The sequence below is a fragment of the Fundulus heteroclitus genome, chromosome 10 (genome assembly GCF_011125445.2).
Source record: "Fundulus heteroclitus isolate FHET01 chromosome 10, MU-UCD_Fhet_4.1, whole genome shotgun sequence".
NCBI lineage: Eukaryota > Metazoa > Chordata > Actinopteri > Cyprinodontiformes > Fundulidae > Fundulus > Fundulus heteroclitus.
Window position 1 is genome coordinate 33,025,638 of NC_046370.1, and position 27,388 is coordinate 33,053,025.

At 39.4% G+C, this 27,388-nt stretch overlaps 1 protein-coding gene across 1 annotated transcript; it reads right to left on the minus strand.

Moving 5' to 3' along the window:
- LOC105927395 (germ cell-specific gene 1-like protein) lies at window positions 1–26,210 on the minus strand. The gene is made up of 5 exons (XM_012864128.3): window positions 25,867–26,210; window positions 23,585–23,632; window positions 18,138–18,290; window positions 4,510–4,621; window positions 1–3,844 (listed from the first exon to the last, which is right to left on the minus strand). Exons 1-5 carry the CDS (start codon window positions 26,165–26,167, stop codon window positions 3,544–3,546), a joined length of 915 nt encoding a protein of 304 aa, XP_012719582.2. The 5' UTR covers window positions 26,168–26,210; the 3' UTR covers window positions 1–3,543.
- Between the last annotated feature and the right edge of the window lie 1,178 nt (window positions 26,211–27,388).

Consider the following 27,388-nt stretch of genomic DNA (forward strand, 5'->3'; position numbering starts at 1 on the left):
TGATGAAACCATATTCTTTATTATGATATATACGTTTTTCAATTATCTTTTAGTAAACTCTATCCATAAACATCCCAATTTATTTAGTTTTATTAGCTCTCAAATAATCACCCACAAAAAATATAACAAAGAGACAACACAAAAAACAGACACTGTAAATACTGTAAGTTATGAAGCACACATAAAGACAAAAGATCCATGCTTTAACCTTGCTTTAACCCAGGTTGGGGAAACAAAAATCAAACTTAGGCTGAATACATTGGAAAGTCATTGATGTTACACAAAATAAACTGAAATGCACTTAAAATGCCTGGAGACTAAAGTTCCCAAGTGTGTCTATCAACTTCTGTATTATCAATATAATGTGAAAATACAAACAGAAAGCATAGAAAGAGGCGCGTTTTTCCCAAAGATGAGTTTTGGCAATTTGCACGGAGAGCTACTCGTTGCTTGGGAGGTGGTTAGGCAGAGAAACGGCGTTGCCCTTGTTAAGCATGCTGTATGATCCGAGGCATGCTTCTTGATGTAAAGGCACTAAGCATTTCCTGTAGGCGTTCTCCATCCACGGTAACATCTTGTGAATCCAGCTTGTGCCTCAGGAGCTGAAAGGGCAGAGTCCTCCAGTTCACTCTTGGGAGATACTTTACGTCTCCCCAGTCCAGAGCCTGTCTGTCGTAACGCTTTTGAAAACACCAGCTTTTTACAATAGTACAAGCAGGTTTCAATCAACTGCATTTAGTGCATTTGTTGTGGAAACAAGGCAGTGTCTAGTCTCTCAGATTTATGGTAAGAAGATCTTTTGAACGCCGGGAGAGCCAGCAATCAGCATTTACAGCTGTATGAGTCACACACTCATAGGTTCAGTGCCTTTGCACAGCTTCGTCAATGAGTAAAGTCCCATGATTGGTCAAGTGTCTAAACTCTTGAATGTGCTTGCTTTAGACTGTACTGTGTTTGACTGGTAGGGGAATTGAGTCGCTTTTTATGGAGCTTTCATCCGACCTGTTTCTTAACTACACTTTGTCATCGACCCATAAGGTAGAAGTGGTTTCCCTTCTCAGCAATAATGCTTAGCAGAGGTACACAGCTAACAGCATCCGTGAGAAATTAATGGGAAGTACTCAGCAACTTGTAATGAGGTTCAAAGAGATGCTGTGTTCTTGGGTTACTGCTGAGAGACATCCTGGATATAGTGCTGTGAGAAAGCGATAGCCACCTTTTAGATTTCTTCTGTTTTTGCTTCCTTGTCAAAATGTGATGTTCTGGACTATCAAAAAGAGTTAATTTTAGAAAAAGATAATGTGATTAAATATGAGAAGGTGTTTTTTTAAATGATGCTCTCATTTGTAAGTGTAAAATTCTATCCAAACCAACCAATTTCACTAACCACACCCAAGCCTGATTACTACTTGGTCTGAGGATTCAAGGAACCCCTTAAATAGAACCTGTCTGACACAATGACGTAGGCTAAAATGTCTCCAAAAGCAACAGATCATAGTCTGATGTAGACAAAATGAAGACACTCTTAGGAATGGCTGGCCAAACAAAATTACTCCACTGGCACATCAATTACTCAACCAGAAGGTCACAGAAGAACCCAGAACAGCATCTCAAGTTCTCCAAGCAAAACCTGGTTTAGTTAGAGGTCAGTGTTTGTAATTTAATGATGAGAAAGAGGGAGTGGACAAAAACTGCATCCACCTGGGAATTCTGGGGTCAAAACCATAATTAACTGAATATAAATGAATACAAAGGCCCATCACACATTTTCCCAAAAAAAAAAACATCTTAATGATCCAACAAGACTTTTGGGAAATTATTCTGTGGACTGTTGGAACAGGACTGGAACATCTTGGATGTTTTCGGTTTAAAACTATACAATTTCCATAAAAGCAACTATCATACTGACATGAAAACATGGCACTGCCAGCCAGTTTTTAGGTCCTACACAACTCGTCATAATTGCTGGAACCATAAATTCTGTTCTCCACAAATTGTGAAATCTTCACAATGACTCAAATCCAGGTGGCAAATCCACCTCCGAAAATCAAACAGATCTTTTGGTGCAGTGGCATCACTTTGTCCATCCTCTAAAACTGTCTAATCTGGTTGAATTATGCAAAGAAAAAGGACTATTTTATGTTCTGCAATGTAAAAGTCATGTCAAGTTAAACTTTCAGCATTTGTTTTTTCATTGGAAAGATCTTAACGTGACAAAAAAGCAAAAACAGAATCAATATTTTAGTGGGCATGTAATTTTTTTCAAAACATTGGGGATTTTTGCAAACTCCATCTAGGAAGAAAGATAGAGACTCCTCATAATAAAAACAATTAAATTTCTGTGTTTAGGTCAAACTGTATATAAAAAATATAAATTATGTACCCAAGTAAATAAATGAAAAAAATAAATAAAAACTATTTTCCTTGGTCTTTTGGTAGGCAGCAATTAGCATGTTAGCTAGCTAGGTTTTTGCTGTTAGCTAGCTAGCTAATGTGAATAAAAAACAGTTAGAAGACAATGCAAGTTTGTCGCTTAGGCAAAGGTTATACATATTTTAGAACATGCAAATGTCATCATGATGACCTATGACTCATCAGCTATGCTATGTGTATGTCATGACACTCTTGGAAAATACATCTTTGATCTCAAGGAGTCTTATCCTGGTTAAATAAAGGTTGTTGATGACGATTGTGTTGTTTTTGATAATAGTCTAAGTGGAAAAACTCACAGACTAATAAGTTGTGTTAAAGTTCTGAAGATTGATGAATAGTTTCATTGCATTCAGATTGCTGTGCTTCGCATCGAAACCAGATTAAGTCAGATATGATTGGTAGAAGAGTTCAAAACTCCCAAGTAATGATCTAATGCTAATGTGCTATCCTGGGAACTGGCGAGAATAATGATATTGGCGCAGAACTGTATTGACCCTTAATGTGTCGTGAGAAAATACAGCATCTCGTAGCATACTTTTGAAAATCCCAGCTGATGTTTTAATAGTAGGAAATAATGTGACATTCCATTTGTAGTCGGAAATCCAGGCTTATGATCATAAAAAATCCACTGTAACGGCCGCTTAATTTGGACTTTCCTCATGGAAAGTTGGCCGATGGCAGCACCTCACATCGACTACAAGAAGCCAGCTTTGATGGCTGTCGCCACATTGGAATCCTAACCTTTTGTTTTTATTTTGAAATTCTGACTTCTCCGACTGTGTTAACTGGAACGCAATTCACTGGTGTTTACCCTATTCCCAGCTCCTATTTTAGATTTCCGAGGCAAATCGATGGATCATAACAGAGTGTGCAATGCTGGTGAAATCCCCACCAAAACTAATCTGTGGTTGGATCCCCACAGTGGTTCCAAACACTCTCCAATCTCATTTTACAAGCTGGTACAGAGCCAAGCAGAGCAAGAAGTTAATTGTATGAATTTGTTTGGGGGAAAAGAAAAAAAAAGTAAAGCTTTCGGCTAGCCTTTTTACAGTATTCACGCTGTACCACACAGAACAAAACATCCATGTTGCCATATCTCCAAACGCTCCTCTAGCAATACTCCTCTGCCTGCGGGTCGGGCAGGTTGTTGAGGTCCAGGAAAATGGAGGCGTTGGAGAGTTTGCGGCCGTTCGTCGACAGGTCCAGCAGCTCTTCGGCAGTGCTCGGCACCGAGCTGATGTACATGTCCCACACTTGCTCTGGAGAGTCCAGCTCCAGGAGCTTCTGCTTGATCTTCAGGTTCTTCTCGATGTTTCTCCGCTTGTGCTTGAACTCCAGGATGGTTTTGGTGTAGCGGTTGATGGTAGTGACCGAGGACGCCATGCAGGCCGTGAAGGAGCTCCAGGCCAATCTATGCAAAAAAAAGATAGGATTCATCAAAGCCTCTTTTTATTTGGGAAGCAATGCAACATTACAATAGTCTGAAATCTAATTTCAAATATTAGTTTGTAAATGCTATGTTCAATAATTTCATAAGCACAGGCCAAAAAATTTGACTATTTTTAAAAAGTTCAATATTTTTCTCACTCATTTCATAAAGTAAAACTCAAATATCATACAGATTCATTACGCATAGTGGGAAATCTTCCAAGCCTTCATTTGATTTGATTTTGATCAATATGGCTTACAGTGTGTGAAAACTGACGATCCAGTAAAAGAAAATTACAATGTTATAAAAGGGTTAAACATTTGGAAACTCACGAGATCAATCAGTAATTAGCTAAATAACTCAAACCACCTGCAAAGGTGTCCTGAGCCTCTAAATGGTTTCTCAGTCTGGGTCAGCAGGTTATATACAATCACGATGAGGACTGCTCACAGGACATCTATTTTACAGCAGAGCAAGCCTTTTACTTCTTCCCGTTGCTGAGGCTCTTTCGGACATTTCAAACTTGTGCTGCAGACTCTTTGCATTCAGCAGCTGATGTTGTTGTGTGGTTTCCTCCACGTCTTCCAGTTTTAACACAACAAAGTGAAAGGAGGTAATGAACTTCACTTGAAAGAAGCTGTACTCACATGTACGACCAGCTGTAGTCCCACGTTTGAGGTTTCCAGTTCTCAGGACCCAGACTGACAGTCAGCTGGAAGGCTGTGGTAAACATCATGTGGGCCACCATACCTAATAGACCTGCCTCACACAGAGAGAGGAAGGGAGGTCATATGACTAACGCACAGCAACCAGTGCACTTCTCCAATAGCACCACTTGGTGGCAGCATTGCACAATGTAAACCTGGGAAGCAACCGTGACGTTAATCCATAAACCGACCCACTGACTTATTTTAAAGCAAGCAAAGCAACATTCTGATGTATGTAAAGATGATAACTCGACATTATACAGTTATACTAAAAACAGTCTAAAATATGCTGAAATAAAAAAAAAGAAATCATCCTTATTTCATTCCAATTCCTATAAGTGAGCATATGACCAGAGGTTTGCGGTGGATAAACAAGGACACATGAGATATAACTAACTTTATATTAATATGTCACATAGATTAATAGATCACCTGTTATTAAATACCTGTAGCCTTCTATAGATTCCACTACAAATTTCTGCCCAAATTGTAAAGATCTTTGGATTATATTGGTGTGTGACCTATTGTATTATCTATCTATCTATCTATCTATCTATCTATCTATCTATCTATCTATCTATCTATCTATCTATCTATCTATCTATCTATCTATCTATCTATCTATCTATCTATCTATCTATCTATCTATCTATCTATATATATATATATATATATATATATATATATATATATATATATATATATATATATATACATATATAGACAATTGTTCCTTAGGCAATAGCTCAAGCTACGTATGTCAGATTGGATGGAGGCCTTTGTGAACAATAATTTTAAAATCTTGCAAAATGTAATCATATAGTGTGGTTCTGGTAGTCTTCATTGTGTTGCTGGAAGTTGGACCTCCATCACATCTCCATCTCATAATAACAATCATCTTTAAGGCCCATTCATACCTCACGTAAAAGACGGATACAGATACGTGTGGAGTGTTTCATACGTTCTAACCGTCGATTTCGTCCGTATTTTGACACGAAAATTGGGAGCTTACGATTATGGGGGAAACGGATCAATACGGAGCAATACTACCGTAAGACGTGGGGGGGCTATTAAGTTTGTAGTACAAAATGTCAACAAAATCACAAAGAAGGTTATAATTCTGGGCTTTAAACAATGGCGGGATTCGAGGAACGACTTTCGGAGAATTACCCACATTTATATGATGTGTCGTGTCCGGGGCACAGGGACAAACAAAAAGTTATGAATAGCTTTCAGGAAATCGGGGAGGATGTCGTAAAGTCCAAGTGGGCTGCCATTAGGGAGCGCCCAGCACTGCCACCTACAGGAAATATTGGTTATTGCGCACCTCAACGAACGGAAGCATGAAGGAGTCAACGGATAGAACGTACGGACAGAAATACGGACCTGTAGGCCATACGTAGGGTATGAATGGGCCTTTATTTGTTATAGAAACATATATTCCAATTTTATTTTTTTTTTGCTTTGTTCATGTACATCACTTTTAATCCTCTTGCTACTGAAAAGTGCTTTATAAATAAACTTGCCAATGAAATGTGTTCTCAGCATTTAACCCACTGTGAGGCCCCCAGTGAGAATTCTGGGTCTTGGTCAGTGGCAGTCTGGGAGTTGAACCCATAACCATAAGCACAGTGCTCCAACCACTAGGCCACCACCAGGTTTGCTCAGCTCTGTCCATCTTTCACATAGCATTTTGCAAGTTGGCCATGTGACCAAAGTACCTTCTTCCACATGTCTTCAGTGTAAGCTATGTTGCTTGTGAAAAGCCTTAAACAAGACATCTTGTGGATTTCTTTCTTCAGTTGTTTCCTTATTGCTTCTTTTCCAAAAATGCTAGAAGCGAGGAGTGCACAACAGATAGCTGCCTTATCAACAGGCTCTGCACCCAACTATTGGTGAAAGTGGATTTTATTTGGGGATATATGAGTAAAGGGGGCTAAAATGTGAATAAATTGGGAGGGTTTAGATTTCACAATTGAAAAACAATTGTGTGTTGTATAAAATACATTAAAGTTTGCAGGTATAATGAGACAAAATGTGAAAAAGGACAAGGGGTGTGATTACTTTTGCGAGGCTGAGTGACGGACCCCATATTGGAACTTGCAAAAAGAACGGGTGACCCCATGAGACCCGCGAACATGGCAGAAACACTTACTAGCACAAGAAGGGGTGAAAGAATACACAAAATGACCATCGCTCAAATATTCTGCACCTTTCTTCTTTTTTTATCACCGCTGTTTTTGATTTTCCAGCTTCCCTCACATGAAACATTGATCGCCTGCGGAGGACAACAAGCGTAAAAACAAGCGACTGGAGCCTTCCAATCCGATTACCACATAAGCTGCTCCCCTTTGCAAATCCCTCCACTGAACAAGAGTGCACCAGATTCAGCGGCAAAACACCTAAATTCCCATCTCATCCCTATCAATGCTCATGTTTATTCCTGAAATATCCCGGTTCAACATTATCATAATGCCATGTGGATCAGGGGAGGCTTTGTCTCGGAATGAACGACACGTTTCTTGTCCCTGCACACAGAGATGAGGCATGTTTCGCTCACACGGGGAGGAATTATTCCATCTCAACTGTGTAAATGTCACTCTGTGTGAAAAAGCACATATATAACATACATATACGCCCCCAGGTATGTGATACTACTACAAACTCTCCTACGTGCTTCCAAGAGACTCGTGTGCTTTAGTTTCCCAGTGGAGCCGTATATTGATCACTAGACGGCAGCAAATCCAGAATAAAATACCGATTTGTTAAAATTCTGATTTTGTCTCTTCTGCACCAAAAACAAAGCAAATATTTTATCAGATTATTTGGAAGGCTGTAGAAACTTGGTCATACAGTTCAGTAATAATTCCAACATTGACCTGGCTAACAGTAATAGATGCAAATAAATCTATATAGATTTAGATTATGCTTATATGTAGAGAATATTGTATATTTTCTAAGGTTCAGACTGCATCACGTTTTGCATCGTAAAATGCTGGGCAACAAAACAAAAAACACTTTCTGTGCCATATTACGGAATCAAACTAAGAGAAATGAAACAGCGGGCATGGCAACAATGAGACAAGCTTCAGTGGCTCTCAAAAGTATTCATACAGGTTCACATGTTGTCGGATACAACGACAAACTGCATCATGTTTTTTGAAGTTTTAGGAGATAGACCAATGCAAAGCGTATAACTGGTAAGTGGAAGGAAAATTACATGTGGGGTTTTTCCTTTTTTGACAAATAAAATCTGAAAAGTGTGGTGTGCATTTGTGTTGGGACACCTTTAACCTGATAACAATCTCACTTTAAAGTCTAGCTGTTTAAGTCTAGCTGTGAGGTTTATTAGAGAAAAGTAAGAATAGGAATTCCTCTATTGTGGCAAACTGGCAAACAAACAGACAGTTACAATTATAGCAATGAGGAAAAAAAATAGAAGAAGAAAAAAGGGAAAACCAGTCCAATCTAAAGTTAGCTCCATTGAAACACTAAGAGTAGAAGATAAGGGTAAATACCAGAGTAAATATTGAACAAAGAAAAACTATTTGACAGTAGAATAAAACCCTTCAGCCTATTTACATAACACACAATAATAGAATATGCCATATTTAGATAACATACAATAATACAGTATGTAATATGCATGGTAGTGCAGCAACATCCCAGCTAAGGTGTGTGCAAGTTACCTTAGTATTTGGGAACAGTGTCAACAATTAGTGGTTGGATCAGAACCTGTGCAACGATTGGCATGATGTAAACAGTTTTCTTATCTTTAGTGAACAAACAGCATCATGAAGACCAAAGAACATGGTGGACTGGTCAAGGAGAAAGTTGTAGAGATGTTTACGGCATGCTTAGGTTAGAAAACCAAATTACACACATTAAACCACCTTCTATGGCGGCTTGCTTGCTTATAGAATAATAATAGCTGGATTATTTTCAGCACACTGGAAGGTCATTAACTTCCAGTGTGCTGGGCTTCTTCATTTAGATAACTTCAGACTGAGTGGTGTTGGCCTACAACCTAATCTCTAGATGATTATATTGGATGAGTCTGATTTAGAGTGAATTTCTGAATAAGTGGAAATTAATCGATCAGATTTATTGAAAAGTGCCTGGAAATAGCATTTTTTTGTTTATTATTGCTATAAACTGAACTGATCAATAAGTAATATTTAATTTTACATGGAAAACACACACACACACACACACACACACTAAAAACTCACTGCAGATGACTCTGAACACACCGGCTCCACAGTGAAACATGGTGGTGGCAGCATCATGCTTTTCTTCAGCGGGCATAGGAATTCAGGTCAGAGTTGTCGGGAAGACGGGTGGGCCTAAACACAACACAATCGGGGAATCCGACCAAAGGTGATTACCTGGCGTCTCAATCTAAATCAGTGGGCTGTGACTGTCCGGTCTGACGTTTATTTAGGATTCCCAAGACCAAAGACAATTCAGTTCAAGCAGGGTCAGAAATATCCTTGGAAAATTAAGCAGTTTTCAAACCATCTGCTTCTGTCCTCTTTTGCTCCGCCATTAGTCTCCTTCGTCCCACTGTCCTCTCCCGCTCATTAGTCTCTGACTCACGATAATAATGTTTTTAACACCAAAAACCTACAGTCCATCTATTCTTACACTAATATCTGTCAGAATCTTCTGATGCGGTTCTGCTGCAGCAAACAATTTGTTTGGCCTGGCATCTTGCATGGCACAGTGAGACAGGAGCTCTTATCAAGATTTTAGATCCAACTCGCACAGAGAAATGTTCATGTGTTGCAGGATTTTTGAAATCAGGCAAAGGACTTTGGACGGGGGAGAGGCATGACAGCAACCTCGAACATACAGCCAGAGCTGCAGGGGTTGAGATTGAAGAGTGGCCCCAGACAAATGCATGCTGCACTTTTCAGATTGTTATTTGTCCAAAAGTTTGAAAACCATCTAGCTTTTCTTTTGTATCACAACTATGCATCACAATTTGTCTTGGTCTATCGCATAAAATCCCAACAACGTACACTAGTACATTGAGTTAGTGGTTGTAACATGACCAAATATGAAAGTCGAGAAGTTTTTTTCAAGGTGCCTTAAATTACACAGCCTCTGAGTGAGTAATGCTAACAATCTCCACACCTTCAGCATGAGTCGCCCTCTGATGTGAAAGTAGTTCTTTTTGCCACCACGTGCACTCATGAATGCAACTCGTCAGAACATGGTAGCCTCCTATTTAGCCTGGTTGAAGTTAAGTATTTGATATTACAACAGGTCACTAAAGTGGGAGGAAAGGTGAGCCAGAGTCTCCAAACAACCACGACCATTCATCGACATCAATCAGAGCAACAGGCACCATTCCATGGTCACAGTCCAGGCGGAAAGCTGGAACGACCTGAATAATTACTCATCCTACTGCATATTAGGAGGAAATCTGAATCTTATTTTTCCCGTTGCACTAAGCGAGTCAATTATATTTGCAGCCTCATCATGGGAGTCCTAGAGGTTCAGGAGTGGGTGACTCATTTTGCAGAGTGTAGTGGAAAAGCTCTGCAGAAGCTGATCTCTCTGCTGCTAAAACACTTTCCATTTGTCAACATCCTTTGGAGATACTTTCAAATAAATGAAACCAGAGTGCACATTTCTGTGGATGTGATGACCAACCCTCAACAACCCTCCATCTCCTCTCAGACACGTGCACCCATGCCCTTTATTCTGCAGTTATATTCCATTATGCGCCACCCCCCCCCCCCCCCACCAGGAACGCACGGAGAAACACAACAATGTCCTGAGATGCTCCCCATCCACTGTGAACTCAGGCAGTCCCTCACATCCAAGGAATCCGCCGCCAACCTCTGGGTTTCATATAAGACAGGACATCTGCAATGTGACTGAGCTGTTTTAGCTTTATTAACCTATACTGGATTTTTATAGCGCTATCGACGTGAGTGAAAATCCCACAGTTTGTATTAAAAAATAGAACAAAACTCTATTTCAATATCTATTAAAAATACAGCAGGAACAATTATTCTCACCGCTACAAAAATACTATTGACACACTATTAACGGACTCGCCTGCTACTCCACTGCCTGCGACAAAAACCACAGAGCTTACCTTAACCATATGTGTTTTGGATCAATCAGCAGCTAATTAAGCATGTTTATAAATTGATTGACAGGCACTCTGACAAATAAAGCAAGAAGACCCACAATTTGATGACCATTTCTATTTAAAGGTGCGTTTAAATGATTTAGTCATTATGCTGCAGTGAGGTTTTTTATTGTTTTACTTCATTTTTTATAGTTTTTCAACAGTTTCTATAATTGTTCTTAAATTTAGATTATTTTAGTAATTATTTTCTTTCTCCAAATGGTTTTATTTGGCTCATTGCTTTTTATTTTTGTAAACACTTCTTCATTATGTTAAGAACAGAACAATGATTTTATGTTTTTTCATTTACTAACTTATTTTTTTTTGAGAAAATATATTTGTGTAGGTAAAATGTATTTACCTTGTTAATCAAGACAGAAACAAATCGACAACTCTATCTATCTATCTATCTATCTATCTATCTATCTATCTATCTATCTATCTATCTATCTATCTATCTATCTATCTATCTATCTATCTATCTATCTATCTATCTATCTATCTATCTATCTATCTATCTATCTATCTATCTATCTATCTATCTATCTATCTATCTATCTATCTATCTATCTATCTATCTAAAATATAGAAGAATAATGTTGTTGTAAATTTATGCATTTTATGGACATCCATTAGAAGCCACTGGGACTTTCGTACTTATTAACTCTGCTGGCAGTAATAATGTATCCATGATGTAAAAAGATGAGGGAAAATATATTCAGTGAGAAAAATATCCAAATTTGAAAAGAATATGTATTATATTCTAACAGTTTCACCAGTGCCTTAAATCTTAAACACTTGCTGTAAATGAAATGTAATATAGGCATATTTCTCTAATATATAGTTTTTTTGATCAGTGTGTCTTGGGACTTTTAATTAGTATATGATAACTTCCTGTGACCCTGGATAGAAATATGACAAGAAGACGGCAGTCCTTTCAGCCAGTGTTCAAAAATCGGTGCACAAAGAGGACATCTTGCTCATATTAAGTAGTTATGTTCCATATTAAACATGCCTATATGTGAAAAACAATCGCCAGAGCTCACTGTTGGAGAACTGGTGCAATGAGTGGCATGCTGGTCACCACGTCTCCATAACAACCGTTTATTCTAAGGCATTTGTACCCGTTTAACCAGTGATTCTGATAATCGTGGGGGGTGGTGGATGCTCCCTGCCAGTTTCACACTCAAGTCTTTGTGATTCAAGGCTGCTGTTATAATAAAATACATCATGCCTGTCATTTTTCTTTAAAGATTACACTTTGCTGTTAAAATTAGAGCCGGACGGTTTCTAGCTTAACTCCCATCTGCCGACAGTCAAAAAAGGGATTGTCATGTTCCTCTGCCACACGCCTGTTCACATCATCCCCTCACCAGCAAACTCCGGTGCATTCTTATCATATCACGGATGATTGACAACAGCAATAAACTTTAATTTGCTCCCTTGTATTTTTCCTCCAGACCTCATTACCATAGTCACTCTCCTGCTACTCGTCCCATTAAAAAGGGAAACGGCTTCTGGAAGCTTTTCTTAATTCAAACATTTTACAAGTGCACTAAGCCTGCTGCAGTCTTGTAAGGTTAGCCTGGAAAGCTGTTTAGAAGCCAATACACAGTGACAGATCTTAAACAATGAACTGACAAAGTGATTTTCTCTCTCCTGCAGGATAGAAACAACATGTTTATGGCCCTTAAGAAGTTTACCTCCTTCTTTTCTCCAGGGGACTGGCTTGAATAATTGAAAAGCACTAAAGTATGGCCAAGAAAGTATAACTCAGACATGTCGAGTTCAGCCCCCGTATGCTCCAAAAGAAAAGTTTAATAATCTGCAACCACAAGAGGAGGAGTAAAAGGTAGTCAACAACTCTGTGATGATATAATAGTCCCAAAAATTCTGAAGAGGTTTTGAAGCGTTTTATGTTCGATCCCAGTCTGATGAAAAACCAAAAACGTTTTTTTTTTCGCCGTTGGGAGAGGGATTGTTTGCATAAGTTAAAGAACCATGTCTATTTTCAAAGCTCTGAGGAGGCAGAGGAGAGATCTGGAAGCTTGAGGAGATGCTGTTTACCTAGCTGTGGTTTCTCAGCCGGTGTTTTACAGAAGAGATGAATCAGTTTATGTCAAAATTAATCACCTTTAAGCTGTTCTAATCGAACTAAAGCTTCAAATTAACCAGCCTTCTTGACCATTTAAACTCAAAGTATTCGAATATTGTGAAAAAAGTTCAACAGTGCCAGTCATTTATGAAAGTGTACCTCATTTACATATATATATATATATATATATATATATATATATATATATATATATATATATATATACACACACACATTAAATGATTAAAATAAGACCAAAAACAGTTTGATCATGATAAAATAAGGTTATATACACCAAGCCTCCATCCTGCTAATGTTGATGGTCCTGTTTGTGGATAAAAATAGCCTTCGCAGCGGCCGCGATTAGCAAATATAAACAGATGTGGCGCCATCTAGCGACAGCATCACAGAACTATCATAATGCCGGTTTGCTTAATTAATAATTCAAAATTAAATACCGCTGGACCAAAGCCTGACCCTTTGCAAGGTCTTGCAGTAAAGCAGCAGCTCGCAGTGATCAAAGACCGTTATTAATTAAATACACCGATCTACAACAACTTTAAGAGCCTCATATCAGAACATTTACTCACTTTAATCAACTCTGCGGTCACATCTGAGCAATCGGCAGGTTTAGCATCCATTTCAGTGAAGACCAACGTTCATACTCTATTCCCAGCGACATTCCAGTCTTTTCCCTCTTGGAATCATATATTATTTGCTTTTTTTTAACTAGATCTTGGAACATTCTTCATTGTGTCGTCTGAAGATGTTAATAGCCGTTTGCTGCTTCCTTGTTTTACGTACAGTACTTCTGTTAAAATCGTAAATAATCATGAAAGGCTTTATTTACTAACAAATTGAGCAAAAACAAAGCATATAACACCAAAAAAAAAAACTAATACGTCAGCAAATTGTGATAACCTTTCCTGAAAACTTTGTATGCGACCAGACTGAGCTACTGCCGTATAATAATCAATCAAATAATGTGGCTCTGCACCTTTAAGGCACAACGTGCGTATTATGCCTCTAGTGTAAATTTATTGACTGATTAAAATGAAAAGCTAAGCGTAGGACGCACGTATGCTGCTTTGACGTGCTTACGTGCTGCAACACGTCTGGGGTATTTCCTCCTTAAAGAGGAGGTTTATAGATTGATTTACAGAGGACATGAAGGTAGTTGGTGTGTGGGTAAACGATGCAGAAGATGGGGTTAGAAGAAGCCATATGACTTGCTGTGGAGACCCCTGAAAGGGACCAGTTTGTTTTAAACAGACTAAAAACACCCTTAGAGTCGGTAATTAGCATGACTCACAATGAGAACGTTGGAGAAGGAATCATTTAATATCCAAACTCCTCACTGCAAAGCTAAATACCAGAGGCACAGAGAGGCCTAAGCATTTTCCCTAAATGTGATCTGTTTTATAGAGAGATGAAAACTTCAACCCGAAATTGGTTTTATAATTGTGAGTTAATAGAGAGCTGAGCAACTGAAACACTAAGTTTACTTGGGCTGAACAAAGAGTGCTACAGTGACTGACAGTAAATCTATGCTTGCAAGGTTGTAATGCTCATTCTGGAAATAAATGTCAGCCTTTATTAGGTTTATTATGTTATTACTTGTGAGTCCATCACACATAAATTCTCTTCTAAAAAAAATTGAAACAATGGTCCAGAGACTGGAATACTTACAGAACCAAACAGCTCCTGTATCTGTGTTATGAATGATGCACATTAATACAAAAATGATTTTCACCATGGAGAAAATGGAGCAGTGGAAACACAATGGAATACAATATAGAAGCGTCTTATAAATTAATATGTGGAAGCTGTGCTGTGTAGATGTATTCTGCACCCTCATTCAGTACTATGTAGAACCACTTCCAGTGACGACAACAGATTTTTTTTTTACCATATCTCTGCCGGCTTTGCACACCTTGGGAATTAAATGTCTGTAAATTCTTCTTAGCAAAATGGTTTGAGCTCAGTCAGATCGCATTGAGGGGGTCTAATGTTGCCATTTAGATCTGGATTTTGCACACTGCAAAAACAGAACTAAAAATAAGCATTTTTTTCTTGAAATGAGTGTATATGTACTTTATTTGAGCAGGTAAATAAGATCATTTGCCAATGGAATAAGATTTTTGCACTTAAAATAGGAACAACTTATCTCCATCAACTTATTTCAAGTGCATTATACCTAATTATCTTATTTTAGGGGTAAAAATACTCTTTTCATAGACAGATCATCTTATTTACCTGCTCAAATCAGGGACAAATGCACTAATTTCAAGAAAATTTTACTTATTTTTAGTTCTGTTTTTGCAGTGCATTTACGTAAACTATTCCCTTGTAGCTCTGGCTGTATGTTTAGAGTTGGCCTTCTGCTGGAAAGTTTCTTTCATGGTTTAATATGTGGGTACTTGCCCTGAGATAAAACGACTTAGAATATTTCTGAAGACAGTTGATTTTTCTGGATTTTATTTTCTGGCATTACAGAAAACAGGGCTAAAAACACATCAAAAAATAATTTCAAGTATGTCTTTCACTTAACACCCCCCCTCCCATAAAAAGAAGAAAAATGTAAATATAAATAGATAAATAAATAAATAATTTAAAAAATGTTGCAGTCAGTTGTAACATCAGCTGAAGTGACCTCCATCATCCCATTGTTACGTTCCATCTGTTTTATTGTACTGCAACATTGTGAATGAATATGATCTGTATAAATAAGGCCTGGGCAGACATAGGACTGGTAAAAATGTTGACTCTGGTATGAAATGGCTCGTTTAGAGCCTTCCTAAATCTGAACTGTCAAGAGAGCCAAACACAGTGAGTCACTGCTACAGAGCCATGCATGTCTCACTGCTGATTCACTGCTCAGAGAGGGGTGCTCAGCATCACTTTCCCAGAGTGGATTAGAGAGAAGGTCATTGTTAATTCCTCCACTGAGAGGTGGAGGCAGACTGTAAACGAGCTGGAAAACTTCTATGGGGCTGTAACTTGCCTCATTGTGTGACTGGACCGGCACCTGCAGGGGAAGCAGAGCTAAACACCCTGATGTTCTGAAGCAAAATCTTAATCAGATGAATTTGGAATGTGGTTTATTTTGCTTCTGACAAGCGTACCTGCAGCAATACGAGAACAGTACCTGTGCTGTGATATATCGGCAGAAGATCTCGACTTTACCCGGCCAAAATGTTTGCACGTTGGAAGAATGTAATGAGAGACCTATTAAATGTTGGTGTGTTGAACAATTACTAAAGACAAACAGCCCAGATTTAAATGGCAATCATACAGCAATGCATTGCTATTGGCAGACTAGATTACATGCATTTGAAATTTTGATTTTAGTCATTTTGCCTTATAATTTAATAGCATGCAACACTGTTATTATTTTTAAACTGGAATGCTAAATATTCATCTGGTCAGCTTAGTGGTAATGAGTCAGTGTTGCTGTTTTGGAGTTCATGACATTAACAACAGGTTAGCTAAAGGGGCAACAATGACACAATCCAAAAAACAAGGATGTAGAAATGTATTCCTTCTTCATTTTTATGACTGCTTTGCAGTAGTTCTGCATTTTACCAGGGCCAGTGTCTCTGATGGTAGTATGAGGCGATTCCTGGACCCTGCAGAGGTTTCACAGGCAGTCCAAATTCACTAGGATGGCACATCAATACGAGCCATTGCTATAAGGTTTTTGGTGTCTCCCAGAACAATCTCAAGAGCATGGGGAAGGTTCCAGGAGACAGGAGACTCTAGGAGAGCTGGACAGGACCGTCAGAGGATCTTTACCCATCAACAGGACTGGTATCTGCTCCTTTATGCCAAGAAGAACAGGATGAGTACTGCCAGGGCCCTACAAAGTGGCCTCCAGCGGGCCACTAGCATGAGTATCTTTGACCAAACCCTTTGAAACAGACTTGATCTGGGTGGCCTGAGATCATCTAGCAGGTTCCGTGCTCGCTGCCCGACACCATGGAGCTCACACTGGAGTGGGCAGGTTCAGCACAGACACACTGTTCTTTTCAGAGATGAGAGCAGCTTCACTCTGAGCGTATGGGTTTCCAGACCCTACGGTGAACGTTATGCTGCCTGCAACACTGTTCAGCATGATCGGTTCGGTAGTGGGTCAGTGTTGGTCTGAGGAGGCATCTCCATGGGGAACACACGGACCTATACAGGATAAACGATGGTACCCTGGCTGTTATTAGTTATCAGGATGAAATCTTTAGACTCTTTGCTGGTGCAGTTGGTCCCTGGTTCCTCCTGGTGCATTATAATGCCCGGCCTCATATGGCAAGAGTATGGAGACAGTATCTGCAGGATGTTCCCATAAAACATCACCAGGGCATCATGTTTAGGTCCATCTGTAGCCACCAGGTTGCAGCTCAGCCTGTCCAGGAGCTCAATGGTGCCCTGGTCAGGATCTAGGAGGAGATACTCCAGGACACCATCCGTCATCTCATAAGGAGCGCATGCCCCAAAGTTATCAGGCATGCAAACAACCACATGGAGGCCATGCAGACTATTGCGGAACCAGTTTGAGTTGCTGAAATGACATTTCAGCAAATTGGACAAGCCTGTCACATCAGTTTTTCAGTTTCTCTGTGACTTTGGTTTAAGCGCCCTGTGGGCTGATCAATTTTATTTTCATCAAATGATGTGGCATCCTTTTGTTGCTAACATATTACCCATTCCATATCAGCATGGATATCCAGCATGATTTGTTTTCCAACTGAGATCTGACATGTTTTCAAATTGTTTTTTTTTCAGCAGTGTATGTGAAAATATCATGCAGGGTTCCTGCGAAAGAACAATATCAAATATCATTTGATTGCATCAATAACCATCACTTCTGTGCTTCGTGCTAAAATTGTCGAGTTACATTAAATCATATTCTGCCGGAACAAAACCTTTAATCTGACTTCACTGTGGTTGGGAGGTGAATCATATCAAGTTATTTTCTATTCATGTGTCCGATGCAACTCTTCATTTTTGAGAGGAATGCAAACCAATCTGCAGAGTTTACTAAACAAAACAGCTTTAATTGACTGTAGGTGATTGATAATAGAACTTGTCCATGCCTCTAATATCACGGCCCAACTCAGATATACTGTTTCAACTTCATACCTCCACAAACAGCTTTGGTATATTTTTTCAGAAATTTAAACAAGAAACATACTTACGTTATGCTACGTTTTTTCACATAAAGCGTCATTATAATAGGAAGTGTATTTAATACAAAAGAAAACAACAAGGAACAAGAAACAACACCATTTGATGGCCAATCTCAACCTTGCGGCACACGTTACAACCTCTTACCTGAGAGCACAGTGAATATGGCAGCGAAGGCGTTGAGCTTCAGGCCGTCGATGACGTTGCCAATGTGACACACTTCTAGAGACATGAGGATGCCTCCGGTGGCCAGCAGCAGGATGTACAGGCACTCTGCCACGATGCACAGCCACAGCACCCCTACGGAGACAGGTAGTTAATACAAAGGAAACGCAAAGAGGGAGAGCAAGCTCACATCCTCATGACTGGGATTAGATCAAGAGGACGATGGAAGGGTGGTGAAGGAGGAGGGGGGGAAAAAAATCATCCTTAAACAAGAGTGAAGAGAGTGGACAGGGAAGGATACAAGGATGGATGAGGACAAGGGATGAGTGGAGAAAGGTGGATAAGTGACCACCTTTACCCATATCATTAACCTTCACAGAGAGAGGGAGGACACACAGAGTGATATATAAGGAGACACCTCATCCTGAGCTCATGTCTCGATTGTTTATGAGAAAATATTAGCAGGTAAAAAACTGAGGTAAACTGCTGTCTAATTACATGCATGATCCAACCGTTAACAGATTGAATATAAAAATCTAATTCTAAACAGTCACATCCTTTTTTGCTAACATAAATGTAATTATTTTATAACAAAGATACTTTTATAGTGGGCAGATGGAAAGGATTAAGTGTGGTTATTGCAGCATATTTAAAGACAGTGTACTGTAGTGATCTGCAATCATAAGCAATTTATTAAAATGTACACTAGTTCTATTCTACATTTTGTTCATGTGCTACCATGATGTGTAAATATAATCACAAAAGAGATTTCAGCACGAAAGAGATATACAAGTGCTTGACGTCTATTATCTTTCCTTTGATCCAAACTGCTGTTTCAGATGATAAAGAGCTTTCAGTTTCAGCCAGTTTATGCTTTAGAGAGATTTAATCAGTTAGTTGCTTAGTTACAGATTTTCAAATTGTTTAGCGGTTTTATTTTGTGGCAAAAAAAAAAAAAAACATGTTTATTTTTGGATCTGAGCAGTAATTTCGACATTCTTTGGTGGGTGGAGATGATGGAGATAACCTTTGACTGAGGATGCGCTTAATGTGGCGACTGGGGACTAGAGCCTGGACCGTGAAGAAGGACCAGTTTTATGAGGGTTCAGGTCAGGATTTTCAGGCTGGATCATTTCAGGCTCTGTCACCATTGTAATTTATGCTGCTTTGGAGCAGGTTAAATTTCCGGATTAGAGATTAAGACCATGAAAACACCACCGCTCAACCAATCAATGCTCTAAGCCTTAAAGCATTGATTAGAGCATATGTATAAGAAAACAAGAAGCACAGTGGTGTTTGAATCCCGCGCTCCTCCGTTCCTCTTTTCTCCTTTTCACAGAGTTCCACAGGTACATCTTGGTTTATCAGAACATCTTTGAGAGAGACACTGCGGTATAAATGGTCCTTATGTATTTAAAACACATACTGATTTCTCTACAGTGTGATCCTGGCAGAAGGGAAAGACTTAAAAACTGATTATAATTTGTTTCTCAGCTATAAAACTTCTTTCCCAAACGATCTCTTTTATTATAAGCACAGAGCCCACAATACCCTCCCAACTGCTACACGCCGTGCCGGAACATTTAGGCCGTTACTCAGATCACTTGCATAATATTTTAAAAGAAAGTTTAACGTCACAAATTACACAAAAAAAATAACAAAAATTTAAGAAATCTCCAACTGTTGCAATGAATAATGTTTACTTTTGTAAATCCCTTAGAGTGGTGGTTCCCGACCCTGGTCCCCAACTACCCTTGTCCTCCATGTTTTAGGTGTTTTCTCGCCGCCACACACCTGACTTAAAAGGATGGATGATTAATATGCCACTGCGTCACTTGATGGCTGCAGAGGAGGTGACGCAATCAATTGCGTCAGGTGAGCTGGACCAGAGACACGTCTAAGGCCGGCTTCACGCTGTCGACGTTCCTTGTCCGCTCTGTCCTTTAATTGCAAAATGTGCCGTGCAGCAATCCAAACTGCATCCATGTAAGATCTGTTAATGCATCCAGACAGCCCCGCCCCCTTCCCTCCTTTACTTTGAAATAATACCAAATCCTGTGTCAGACTTCCTGTCTGGCTCAGCTGGCATTTAGAAATTGATGCGTTTTGCTCCCTTATCTGTCTTTTCTGTCTTGCCATAGCACCATTAACCTGGCCAGCCAGATTGATAATGTGTAAAACTGCACATTATCAATCTGGGACTGCTCCATTTTAATCCATTTGGGGAAAGGAAAGACATTCAGCAGAACTCTCTGAGCTGATTGGGCAAAGCGACACCTAGTGCCCAACTACCAAAGGCTGGTTTAAGCCAATCACGGTGTCAAATTAAAACCTAAGCAGCAGCTGCTATGAAAAACCACAACAAGGTAAGCTAGTGAAGGCACTTCTTGCTGTCCTTTTATCAAAGAAGCAATCAAAACAGATGTGATAGCAGCAGCTACGTGCGTCCTCCTGAGCTGCCATGTTTATTTTGGTTCAGCTGTGGGCTCAGCAGCTCTTACTTTCGTCACTCCAGTATGTCCCGCCTTAAACTACAATACTGAAACATGATTGGCCCGAACCTTTTTTGGTTCGGACACAAATGGTTGAAGCCAGAGCGGTACACGATGGATTCTCGTGTTTGTGAACACACAAGTACCACGAAGATTAATGTTGCAGGCAGGGTTATAGCGCCACGGAGCCAGTGGGAAATACCCTATTGACCAGAATGGCTTTTATTTGTGACTGACCTGAGTAGGCATGGATGCTGCCGTCTGTGTGAATGAGGGGAAAACATGCAGGAAACGGGTACAAGAGGACCTGTGTTGGGAACCACTGCCTTATAGTAAAGAGGAATTAAATCAGAATTGTTGCACAGAGATGTCAAAATTGGTAATGACAAAATGTTTGATATCTTCCTGCTTTAATAATATGGCTGCAATATTGAGTGACTTTTTTCATGTCCTGCATTCTTCCTGCCTCTTAGTCATGATTGGTCTTCTCCTTGCTTCCCGACTGTTTTAGGTTTCAAGTGTCTCCAGAGTCAGTAGCCTGGGGTTGGCTACTAACTCTGAAATTTAATTAATAATCAGCTTTTTTGTACCATTAAAGTGCAATCTTCTCTGTCAGGTTTATTTCAGTTGGACCTCTTTGAGAAAACCTAGATATTTTGAACCTCCTTCATAGCACAGAGGCCTGATCTTCAGGACACAACAAATCCAACGTGTTTTTCTTTCCTCTAATACTTGTGCCCAGTAAAAGGATGAACCCCTTGCAGCTGCAAGTGCACAAACAATGTCTACACCTTTACAAAAAAAGAGACTCCTTTGCTTTCATTTTTGACCAGGTCAAATGCAACATATCGGAATCCTACTGGACGTGGCCTGCTAGCGACGATATAAGCTAACGTCCAGACAGCAGAACTTTGGGTCATTCTTAAAACCAATATGCTGATGCTGCGGTGAAGGTCTGGGTTAAAACCTAAAGCTGTGACGAATGTAACGAATACTACCATTGGTCAGTACATCCGGTTGGCTTCCATGGAGCAGCAAGCAGACAGACATTGCTGACCAAGGAGTCTCATTGATTTCTTAGCCAAATCTGTCTGATACTTGGAGGTCAGAACTGATCATTTAACTCCTAACTAGACGAAGATGGAGCTTGATAGATATTTCCCGGACAATAGAAATGCAATGTCCTTTCATTGTTTATTATTGCATACAAAAAATGAGTATGGACTGTTGTTTGTCAGTTTTTTCTTGGATTGGATATAGAATCAAGTTAGGGATTTTCTTTCAAATCTACAGCGTGACTAAAAATGTCAAAATGTGTAATTCATCACTCAGTCCTTTCTGAAGCATTTAGCTGTAAGCCAAAACCCCTTTTTAAAAAATGCTGTTCACAGAGCCTTTCATTTAGACTCCTGAGGACAGTATATGTCTATTGGAGGATCGGTCTACATGGCCTGCTTCTTGACACATTTCTTACCAGAAGGCATGGCTATTGAATTTTCATTACAGCATATAGCAGGTCTGATAAGATTAAACACCTTTGAAGTAGTTTTTTCCATTCTTATACTCCCTGGGTTTTTGAGAATCTTTCTCTTATCAGACAGACAGACAGGCAGACGTGAAAGCCTTTTAGTAAATTTATTTAACATGATAAATGTCAGACATAATGTTTCTTCTTTCTCAATGAAATCTTAAGATTAAATGTTTGTATGCAAACCTTTAACTGTCACTGTTTTCAATGAACCAATTCAATCCAACCTCCTCTTGATGAAAACTTTGTTGCTCTTTTGCTACGTCTGCTAAGTTCAGTCATAGTTACCGTGGCAACAAGATTCATCTCTAAGTATGACTTTTACAATCTTTTTCCCAGAAGATGTTGGCGCACTGAGTTGCATGACCTCCTATCTGAAACAACAGGCGGCGAGTGCGACAAAATCTCGCCACACCTCTAGCTTTCACATTTCCTGCTTCACATAGAAGTCAACCTTTTCCTAATAGTTTTGGACCACAGTGGTGAAAATGTGGCTTGAAGTAGCCTCGTGAGAAAAAGATTGGACAACCTGTAAGTCATCGGTTGGTGTTGTAAAAATCACAGTTCGCATTTTGTCACTTCATACCAGAAACCTCAGCGTACTTTGTTGACGTTTTTTGTAACAGACCAACAGAAAGCCGTGCCTAATTGGGAGATACAGAGAAAATAATATGTTCTATGATTTTTATATAAAAGATGTGGCATACAGATGTATTCAGCTCTTTTTTTTTTAAATCTGATACCCCTTAATCAGTTTGAATACAGCAAGAAGCCACCCTTGGTTTGATTAAAAAAGAAAAGCTTAGAGAAAAAAAAATCATTTAAACCACTGAGGAAGGTCAGACAGTCAGACCCTTATGGGAGAGTAATGAGACAAAAAAAACAAAAAAAAAAGTGGTGAAAGAAAATCATGAAATTTCCCATTTGCAGTTCGGCACAAGCTATGCAGCAAACGTGTGGAAGGAGGTGGTCTGGTGCAGATGAGAACCAAACTGACACTGCATATAACCTTGAATGCACCATTCCCATGTAACTCCTGACAGAGTAGACTTGAAACTGGGGCAAAGGTTTACCCTCCAGAAAGACAACAACAACTCTAAACATGCAGCCAGAGTAGCAAAGAAATGACTTGGATTGAATGATAATGATAATGTGTAAGAATGACACAGTGAAAAAATAGATCTGTAAAACATTATTGTTCACGGATACTTTCCATAAAATGTATCATTTAAAGAGGAATAGGCAATAAATTGCAGCCTCTAAATAAGCAAAGCTGGCGGAGACACAGTCCCAAAAGACCTCCTATGGTCTTACATCCACAATGACTTGGACCTACTTATTCCATATAAGGAAATTCTTTTTTGAGTCAACGTTTTTGCATAAAACATTTTAGAAAGATATATTCTCACCTCTTTCATTCTGCGGTGCCACATATATGAAACTTCGGCATTTCTCACCTGGAAAACAATGTAAATGAGACATTTAATTGACACCCGCTGACAGCATAGCCACCCCTGCAACAGACTGATAAATGAAATTGGAACTTCATCTGTATTCCAGCGTATTCTCATACCGCGACAGAGCGTAGCAGGTGGACTCTGACCCAAGGGATAAAACTGTGACATTAGAATAAACATAAGGAAGAAATCTCAGAATGATCCAATTTGTCAAGAGATTCGCTTTCTGCCTCCATTCTTGCTTTTTTGTTGAAGAATGCAGCATCATGGGAGCTGCACAGCAACATTGTCAACACAAAAATGCTTTAATGGCGCTCTGAAGAAATGCTTTCCGTAATGTCATATAGATCTACAACTGGAGGTCTGTGCAACGCCGTGGAACAGTTCTGTAGATCATCAGCGCGGGTTTTTCACACAATAGGAAGGAGACAGGAAAGAAAGTAAAGGGTCCACTCGGAAATAGGTACTTACTGTTTATAAAATAAAGACCTGTTTAGCCCTGTCATAAATGAATTATGTTAACCCAAACAAAGATTTTTTGTATTAAATGTTTTTATGAAAATTAAATATTATTGGAAAATATCTAATTCTCAAATCTTTTTTTTTTTTGCATGTCCAGGTGTTCAATACATTTTAGCGTTTGAAATCTGTATGTTAAACAACAAAATTAAGTAAAAACATTTGTGCCAAACTAATGTGACAAAATATTAAATTTTGTTATAGATTCATCCATCCATCCATCCATCCATCCATCCATCCATCCATCCATCCATCCATCCATGCATCCATCCATCCATCCATCCATCCATCCATGATCTCTGTGTATGCATCTATTCAAACCTACCCTGTCAAAAGGAATATGAATATATATATATATATATATATATATATATATATATATATATATATATATATATATATATATATATATATATATATATATATATATATTCCTTTTTGACACTGAAAGTTCTACCTGCACTTTCAGTGTCAGGAATTTTGCTTTCCTTTTATCTTGATCTATGTCAGGAGGCAAATCTTTAGCTGCCTTTAAATTTTGAGCTACTTCTTTATTTATTAGTATAGAACTTGTGACTACGTATTATAATAATGATGCATGATGCTCACTTTAAAGGAGAATTGCGCATGCTCCAAGATTTTTGCAGACGTCTGCCCCCTCTGGCGACAAGTTGAAATGACACTAGCGTTGTGCACGTGCATGGGAGAAGACGAAAAGCATCTGCCGCCATGACTGCACAGGTCATTTGTTTAGAGCCATTATGTCTTCTGAGGTGAGACATAAATAAACAATGAAGTTAGCCCGTGTTCTCTCTGTAATGCATCGATTGCTTTGGAGACTCAACAAAGTAGCCAGGCGGCCAAGAGCGCAGAGCTCGTCACATCCACGCGCTGGCCCAGAAAATTTAGCCAGACTCTCTTATGAAGTAACTATCCAGCCCATAGTGGCAACTGCAGTAAATACAGGATAACTTATTTTACATGTCTTGCAATTGTAAAGGCATGTATGGGAAAATAGTAAATAATATTTAACTTCAAAACTATGCACCTTTAATTGAGAGATGATCAATTGCAATTACGGTGTGAAATAAAACCAAGACATCAAAACATACAACAGTAGTTTTTAATGCTCGTTAGCATCTCATACTGTGGAAAAGCCAAGATATTTCCAAATGCGCCAGCATTTCCAATTACCACCAGCCATGAATGTCTGGAGCGGTTTTTGTGCACGTACACTGGTTTTCCAGTAGGTGGCAAGTTTATAGATCGACACATTAAAATCAAATCAAGTGTCTGATAACTATTCCACCAACACACGCATACACACTGGTTTTCACACATTCAATAAAATGACATTTGAATTGCGGTATGCCATAGTGACCACTTGGCCTGAGGGTTTCAAATAGTTCTTTTTATGTTTCAAAGCTACTTTTCTAATATCCAAATAATTTAGGCTCCAAACATAGAACTTTTGGAGGAAACCCACACCGAGCAGCAGGTTTTGTACATGGATATTTTTGATCTGCGTGAAGGGGCATTTTCTCGGATTATTCCTAAACCCCGTCAGTTGTAGCGGATCCAAATCGTTTTATTAATTAAAATTATATCTACAAGTGGGACTCTGCTTGGCTCCGTGTGCCGGGGTGTCCGTTACGCGCCGCTCTGCGCGCACCGTCAGCGCTCCATCCCCGAGCGGAGGTCCAGATGGAACTTACCGGTCATGTTGATGTTCTGCTCGCAGGAGAACCAGATGCCGGTGTGAAATCTCCTCATCACGTACTTGTCCTCCCCGGTCTCCCAGATGTACTGCACCAGACGCGTGTCGTTGATGTTGGAGCTGTTGAACGTGATGCAGAACGCCTGCTTGGTGGTGACCGGACCGGTGCAGAACGGCTTCACCACCTTCCGCAACCCCTCGCACCAGTAGCTGGTGGTGAGAGCCGACACGGCCAGGAACAGGGCGAGGAAGTTCAAGGTGAGAGCCAGGGAGGCTCTCCGCCGCCGGTCGATGCCCATGACAGCCGGAGCGCAGTTAGAGGAGTGACTGCTCCTGAAACTTAATCCCCCTGCTGCGTGTGACACCGGATTCTAACGACTTTTCCCTCCTCAATTCCTCATAATCCGGTTATTGCCGGTAACGTTTCCTCCGCTAATTAACATCTGCTTCCCACAGTTCGACCATCGCATCTGCTCCTCCAGCGCCGTTACCGCTCATATCGTAGCCCCCCCACACCCACTCCTACTTAAACACTCTGACACACACACACACATGAACGGGGCTCTGGGCTTCATACCGCAGAGAAGATGGGGAGCGGGTCTCCTGTGTGCCACCACCATCATCGCAATGTGATATTAAGTAGTTTCACAAAAGAACAAAAGTACGAGTTTTACAGTGGAACAATATAAGTTATATTTCACTTGTGCCTTAAAAAAAAGTTTTCAATTGGTCTAAAGGGGCCGAGTAACATGACTTTACCAATTGCTATGCCAGTACCTCACACAGCTCACCCTGTTCACTTGTTGTATTTTATTTCAGTATTTCACATGTTGTTTTTGCTCTATTTGTTAGTAAATGAAAAACTTTTGTGTATATTTACCAGTGGCGGTGCTAGCCATTTGGTTGCCCTAAGCGCAAATGTTTTGTGGTGCCCCCACTCCCCTTCCACACCCTGGAAAAAACCCCCGAAAAAATAATTTTAATTTAAATGTTTAGAAAACATTTGCAATAACATTTGCAATAAGAGGAGGAATAAAAATCTTGGTAAAATACGGAACTAATTCTACACCAATAATTCACTGTTTGCAGTAGCTACTGTTATCAGTTCATATTAGTTTAATATTTTATTTCTTAAATTTTCCTCTGGATAAATATCCATCCATCCATCCATCCATCCATCTATCCATTGGGAATATTAATAAACACAACCGGTTTTAAGTGGGATTAAAATGAGGAAACAAATAAAAAAAAACAATACATAACATGTAATAATGGGGGATGTAATATAGAACTCGGACTCATTCTATGAAGTGACATTAGAATAAGAGTTATTTTTTGTGCTTTTTTTCATATGTCGTATTTGTGTGATGTAACCCCCCCAAAAAACATCAAAATGGTCGGACTTTACAGAGGAAACCGACCCATATGATTATGACAAGTTTTGTTTTCCAGAGAAAGATTCATTAAGAGTTTTTCAAAACCAAAAATCCTCAAAGTCTGCAGAACTTCCTCATATTATT